The sequence below is a fragment of the Coturnix japonica genome, chromosome 1 (genome assembly GCF_001577835.2).
Source record: "Coturnix japonica isolate 7356 chromosome 1, Coturnix japonica 2.1, whole genome shotgun sequence".
In the NCBI taxonomy this organism is placed as follows: Eukaryota; Metazoa; Chordata; class Aves; order Galliformes; family Phasianidae; genus Coturnix; species Coturnix japonica.
The window spans coordinates 157,466,387-157,472,481 of NC_029516.1; the positions used below are offsets into that span (position 1 = coordinate 157,466,387).

The 6,095-nt window shown below is 60.2% G+C and overlaps 1 protein-coding gene across 1 annotated transcript; it reads left to right on the forward strand.

Moving 5' to 3' along the window:
* Positions 1 to 1,642: 1,642 nt before the first annotated feature.
* On the forward strand, positions 1,643 to 4,805 carry CDX2 (caudal type homeobox 2). Its single transcript, XM_015852057.2, has 3 exons — positions 1,643 to 2,254; positions 3,921 to 4,066; positions 4,244 to 4,805. The coding sequence occupies exons 1-3, from the start codon at positions 1,729 to 1,731 to the stop codon at positions 4,412 to 4,414; spliced, it is 843 nt and encodes a 280-aa protein (XP_015707543.1). The 5' UTR covers positions 1,643 to 1,728; the 3' UTR covers positions 4,415 to 4,805.
* Positions 4,806 to 6,095: the final 1,290 nt, after the last annotated feature.

Sequence of the window (6,095 nt, forward strand, 5' to 3'; positions counted from 1 at the left end):
GGGGCAGAGCAGCACTAGGGGATAGAGAAATCCCATAGAGAGGAGGCGACCACCCCGAGTCCCGTTGTGCTGTTGTTGTTGTAGGGTCGCAACCGTGGCCATGAGCGACGGCCAAGAGAGCGCGTGGGCAATGGGATTTACTGCGTGGGCACTGAACAATGCACACAGCAAATGTGCCCCTACAGAGGTGGGCCGGGAGCGGGGTTCCATCCTTCCCCGAGAGCCTCGATCCCCGCGGGCAGCGAAAGGGGACACGTCGGGAGGCCTCGAGGAGTTATTCCCGTAGCTCTGAGGCAGCCCCACTCTCGGCACCGGAGCTACAGTCAGAAGAGGGATAAGAAGATAATTTGGAGGGATCTGAGGATTTGGAGATGTGGACCGCCCCGTCGAAACGGGAGGAAGGCTGCAAAACGGTCACACACCCCGGGGAAAGGGAGATACATGGAGGACACGGACTTGAGTGTGGGGTCCGTGGGCAAACCCTGGTGGGTCCTGTCCTGCCTGACGGCACCGTAGCTCCCGGGAGAGCCGTCGAATTGGGCCGGGGCTGCACTGGGAAAACGGGGTAACGCTGCCGTCCGCATCCACCTCTCTCGGAGGGTGAAAGGTTTCCTCGCTGTGCCATGGGAAAAGATGCAAATATGCAAACGTTTTCGGGCATTGTCCCCTCTCAGGGTGAAAAGTTAAAGCATAAAAGCGGCGGAGGGAGCCGAGGTTGAGGGGGGGGCGACTCTTCAAAGGGGGCTCCCGGCCGGGGGGAGCCGGCTGCCGCCCTCATGCTCCCCGGGGAGGGTTCCCGAGGCGTCGGGGTGGGAAAATCCGGGGGTGCCGAGAGGGCACGGCTCGGCCCCAGGGTGGACCGAGGAGGATGGGAGAGAAGCGGGCATAGAGTGGGTCTCGTGTGGGTCCCGCTGTCCACACTCATCTCCGCCGTGTCCCTCAGGGGCTGCGGGTGCTGCCGGTGAAGGCTCACGTCGAGGCCCGGACGGGGCGGGCAGCGCCGGGCCTGCCAGCGAAATAAGCCGTGCCCTCGGCTGGGGTTTCTCCTCTTACCTCTCGTTCATCGAGTGGGAGCGGGTGGGAATCGCGCTAGAAAGACAAGCGACCGTGAGGTTTGCGGCTTAAAACAACGACGACGACAAAACGGCTTTTGGGATTTTTAATCAAAACCTCCCTCCTCGCCCCCAGAGCCAACAAGGCGAAGGGGCGAAGAAGGCGCTGCCCGATCCGCGGTTCCCATCTTCCCACCCTCGCCCTTAGATCTCCTTCTCTGTCTTTTGCAAGTCTCTCGATTTCATCCTTTGAACCTGTGATTGGAGGTTAAAGTGCACCAGGTTGCAATGGAAGGAGGAAGCTCTTAAACAATAAAGGCTTGAATATTTAGCTGTGATCAGGTCGCTGCCCTCTCCTTATCTTTTTAAATGCAAATCGTCTTTTAGGGGTAGTAGCTATATACCCAGCGCCTCTCCACGTCACCTGCCTTTGGTGTGTCTGGGCCATTACTAATAGAGCCTTGTAAACAATCGTTAATCATGTAAGCGCTGCCGGCCATCGCCTTCGGACCGGGAGCGCTCGGCGGCGGCGAACTGCGCGGGGCCGCGGCCCCTCCGCCTGCCCCCTCCCCGCCGCGGGAGCCCGGCCCCGGGCGGCGGCGCTCCGACGGCCCCGGCAGCGGCGCTCCGACGGCCCCAGCAGCATGCCGAGAGCGGCCGCCGGGGCCCCGCCAGCATGTACGTGAGCTACCTCCTGGACAAGGACGGGCCCATGTACCCCGGCCCCGTTCGCCACTCGGGGGGGCTCAACCTGGCGGCGCAGAACTTCGTGGGCGCCGCGCAATACGCGGACTACGGCGGCTACCATGTGAACCTCGACGGCGCTCAATCCCCCGGGCCGGCCTGGCCCGCGCCCTACGCAGCTCCGCTCCGCGACGACTGGGGGGCCTACGGGCAGGGAGCCCCGCCGCCCGCCGCCGCAGCCGCCGCCGTGCATGGCCTCAACGGCGGCTCCCCGGCCGCAGCGATGGCCTACAGCCCCGCCGACTTCCACCACCACCACCACCACCACCACCCGCACGCCCACCACCACGCCGGCCCCGCGCCGCACTGCTCCGCCGGGGGGATGCAGCCTCTCGGCGCCGCCCCCGCCGCCTCCTCCGCCGCCTCCGCCGCCCCCGAGTCCCTGTCCCCCGGCGGGCAGCGCCGCGGCCTCTGCGAGTGGGTGAGGAAACCGGCGCAGGCCCCGCTCGGTAGCCAAGGTAAGCGGGGAGTATTGGACGGGAGCGGCGGGGGGCGGCGGCCCGAAACCGGCTCTCTCGGGGGCTGCTCCTCCGCGGCGTCCCCGAGGTATTACGGGGAACAGGGCAGGGCCCCAGCCAGGAGAGGAGCTGCGGGGCCGGGGGCCAGCCGGGCTGCGGGGCGCGCCGTCGGGTGGGCAACCGATTCGCCGTCGGGCTCATCCGGAATGCAGAGGACGGCGTCGCTCTCCGTTCCGCTCGGCCACTTAGAGCCACTTAAAAGATTTTTATAACCAATTACAGTCATATAAATCATCGGCCGCTGTCGCTTCGCATTCGCTTCTGGCTCGCTGGGCTTCAGCCCGAGAAACCGGGCGTTGAGGAAGCTGCGGCCCCCACGGGCCGCTCCGTGGGACCCGGAGGTGCGAGGGCGTTCCCCCCAACCCCTGTACCCCTGGGCCGGCGCCGCTCTCCGTTGTGATGTTAATCCCCCCACGGCCCGGCCGAGCCCTCTCCCTTTTATATGAGCAGAGCAGCGCGCTGCCCGCTTTGATATACACCTTCCTCTCCCATTGTCTTTTTCTCCTTTTTTCCTTCTCATTTCTATTTCCAGATAAGTTTATGGCCGAAAATAATAATAATAATAATAATAATGAAAATTAAAAAGGAGCGGTGACTTCCGCAGCCACCACCGACTGTGCCTTCCCCACCCCCATCCCCCGGCCCTGTGCCCGGCGCTGCCCTCGGGGCTGCGGCTTTCCCCTCGCTGGGTCGGTGCTGCTCGGCCGGGCCCTCCGCATTCAAATTGCGCCTTTGGAACAGCGCGTATGGTAATGCGAGGGGCAGGGGGATGAAAGGGTCCGCCGCCATTTGCTCAGTAGTGGTAATTCAAACAGAATGTGGCTGTCATTAAGGCTTTGAGAAGGGTTTTTCTTTGATAAGATCTCCTTGTCCCGCATTGTTCGGGGTTGTGTTCTCCATTCAGAGGCTCTGGGAGCTCTCTCTGATCACCCTTGTCTCTTCGCGGGGTGCTTTTGTTGTGCTCTGCGGTACTTCACCTGCACGGAGTCGGCCCGAGCACCTGGGGGGATGGGGGGGGGGGAGGCGTAGGGGCTGCCCGCGGCTCCGCTCCGTGGGAAGGGGCCGGGAAGCAGCGCTTCAATCGGAGCTCTGCGAGAGAGGGAAGCACGGAAGGGCCGCGCCGTCCACTCGAGTCCCTCGGGCCTTTATTTCTGCGCGGTGTTTTCTATATCTCAGCTCCCTTCTCCTTCTGAAACGGAGCTCCCGTCCTATCCGCGCTGCCCTGAGCGGGGCTTCACTCTTCCCCTATATTTCCCCCTTCCCCCCCCTCTCCTCCCACATTTATTTTTACTATTTTCTTCTTATTTTCCCCCCTTTCTTATTACATTTGCTTCTTCCAAAGTCTCAATACGTTATTCTCGCTACAAAGCGAACCGGAATGCCACCAGAAATTCAAACCAAAGTTGTCGTCAGCAAAACGAACGGCGGTGCAGCGGGGTGGGGGCGGCCGTCACACCATCCCCGCTGCTTTCACAGCCCCGGGGCCGAGGGACGGTGCTCCCCTCCGTCTGCCGTTCGCGGTCCAGGGTCTGAAAGAGGCCCCGTCCTTCTCGCCCCTCTCGGCCCTTTCTCTTTTGCTTTCCCAACTCGCCTTTGTCCTCCGCAGGCAAGACGAGGACAAAGGACAAGTACCGGGTGGTTTACACAGACCACCAGCGCCTGGAGCTGGAGAAGGAGTTCCACTACAGCCGCTACATCACCATCCGGAGGAAAGCTGAGCTGGCCTCCAGTCTGGGGCTGTCGGAGAGGCAGGTCTGTGGTCCGGCGGGGGCTGGTGAGGGATTGGGATGCGCGGATTGAGTTGCGCGGGTCGGGCTGCGCAGGTTGGGACGCGCGGATTGAGAAGCGCGGATCGGGTTGCGCGGCCACCCGCGGATCCCCGAGCTTTGAGACTTACTGCCCTTTTTTCACTCTCCCACGACCCGGCAGGTGAAAATCTGGTTCCAGAACCGTCGGGCGAAGGAGAGGAAGATCAACAAGAAGAAGCTGCAGCAGGCGCAGCCCGGAGCCGCGGAGCCTCTCAGTCCAGCCGCCCCTCCGCTGCCTGGCCCCGCTGCCGCCCCTCCACCCGCCGGGCTGGGCCCCACCGCCCCGCAGTGACAGCGACCCCGGCCGAGCGCAGGGACTGCACGGACCGCGGAGGGACGGCCGGGCCGGGCCGGGACCGGTGGGACCCGGTGGGCACAGCGGGAGCGGCCCCAATGCACTGCAGCGCCGTGTGTACAGATGTACAGTGAGCGCGTCTCGTTCGGGGAACCGCGGCCGCGGCTTTGGTGTTATTAATATTATTATGGTTTTCTTTTGTTGTTATTTTACCTTTTCTTTTTTTTTTTTTTTTTTTACCCTTCGGTGTGAGGGGAGCGTGGCACTCCTCAGTGAATCTCAGGGATCGACGTGAAGGTCTGAGTGATGCTTTTTGGGCTGACGATGAATTTTATCCGGGGGGAGGAGGGGGGGGGAAGAAAAAATTAAAGCACATTTTTTTCTTAAATTTATATTTTACTTTTTATTATTGGTCATAACTGTGAATATGCAAAATTCATGAAGGATCAGAGCAGAGCGGGTGAGGTGGTTTTAGGGGCGCAGCAATGAATGGTTTGGTGTCAGACACTCCTAAGTTCTGTACACCCAGTGCTGAGCGTCACCATAAGGAGATGGGCAGAGTGGAGCCTCGAATTGCATCCAGCCGTGCTGTGGCGAGGATCCCGTGCATTCAGAGAGCTGCCAGGCACCCCCTGTGTCCCAGCACTGATTAATTGTCACTCCTCCTGCTGCCTGCCTTGCTTGGAGTTCGTGCCAGAGTTCAGTTTTCAAAGTCTCTTTGGATGTCCCAGCTCGAGCTCTGCGCCCATCCCCAGACACATTGTGGGGTGACACATGTGGGTTTCATGCTGGGTGGGCAGCACTCAGTCTGTGCTCATTGGGCTTGGTATGCACCATGCCCCAGTGGTGGCATCTAAAGGATTCCAATCTGCACCCCCAATGATGCCCATCCGCAGGGCTTTGCAGGCACCAAATGGGTCCGAGGGGCTGTCCCTTGGAGGATGCCCTCTGGCGCTCAGGGCCACCCTGCAACATCGATCCCAGCCCGGCTGCTGCCCGAGCTGTGGTGCGTTGCTGTGATACGCCTGTCAATAAAGGCTGTTTGGATTGTGGAGCGGAGCGCAAGGTTTGTTTGGTTAGTGGTTAGAGGTTCAAAAGTCGGCATTGTCCCACTGCAAACGAGCACAAGTTTTTTTCTCCCGAAGGAAAAGCCGGCTGTGGCCAGGAGGGAGCGATATCGGTGGGCCCTTTTATTTGCTTCCAGGAATAATTAATGGCAGTGAAAAAAAAAAAAAAGAAAGGGGAAAAGAAAAAGGATGACCACAGAGTTATGAAGGGCCATCAGTGAGTATGTTGATCACAGGGGATATGTGGGTGTTAGAATGGGGTTTTGCTGGCATGTCCTTATGCCTCTGGAGCTGGAGTGACAGAACCCAAGGACACTGTATGGAGGTGGCACACTGTGATGGTAATATACACTGTTTCCAGTGCTGAAAGCATCAGGTTTTGCAGCCCTCAGGATTTTCAAGAAGGAGCATTGCTCCTCTTGAGGTGCCCAGCATAATGTGCTTGTACAAAACTCCCATGCCTCCCAATGGTTGTTAGAGACAGAAGCCAGCCAGGTGTGTTCCAGTCATTCCAGTCCAGTTCCATAACCAATCTCTGCCCCTTTTTGCCAGTGGATGTTCGTGTTCTGGGCTCCCCTCCAGCCCCTGATGATGGCAATGCAGAACTCACA

Excerpts from the sequence above, each read along its gene's own strand:
- CDX2 (XM_015852057.2), top strand. The coding sequence starts at position 1,729 with ATGTACGTGAGCTACCTCCTGGACAAGGACGGGCCCATGTACCCCGGC. Across the intron at positions 2,255-3,920 it reads GGCCCCGCTCGGTAGCCAAG|GCAAGACGAGGACAAAGGAC; the intron begins GTAAGCGGGGAG and ends TGTCCTCCGCAG. Across the intron at positions 4,067-4,243 it reads TGGGGCTGTCGGAGAGGCAG|GTGAAAATCTGGTTCCAGAA; the intron begins GTCTGTGGTCCG and ends ACGACCCGGCAG.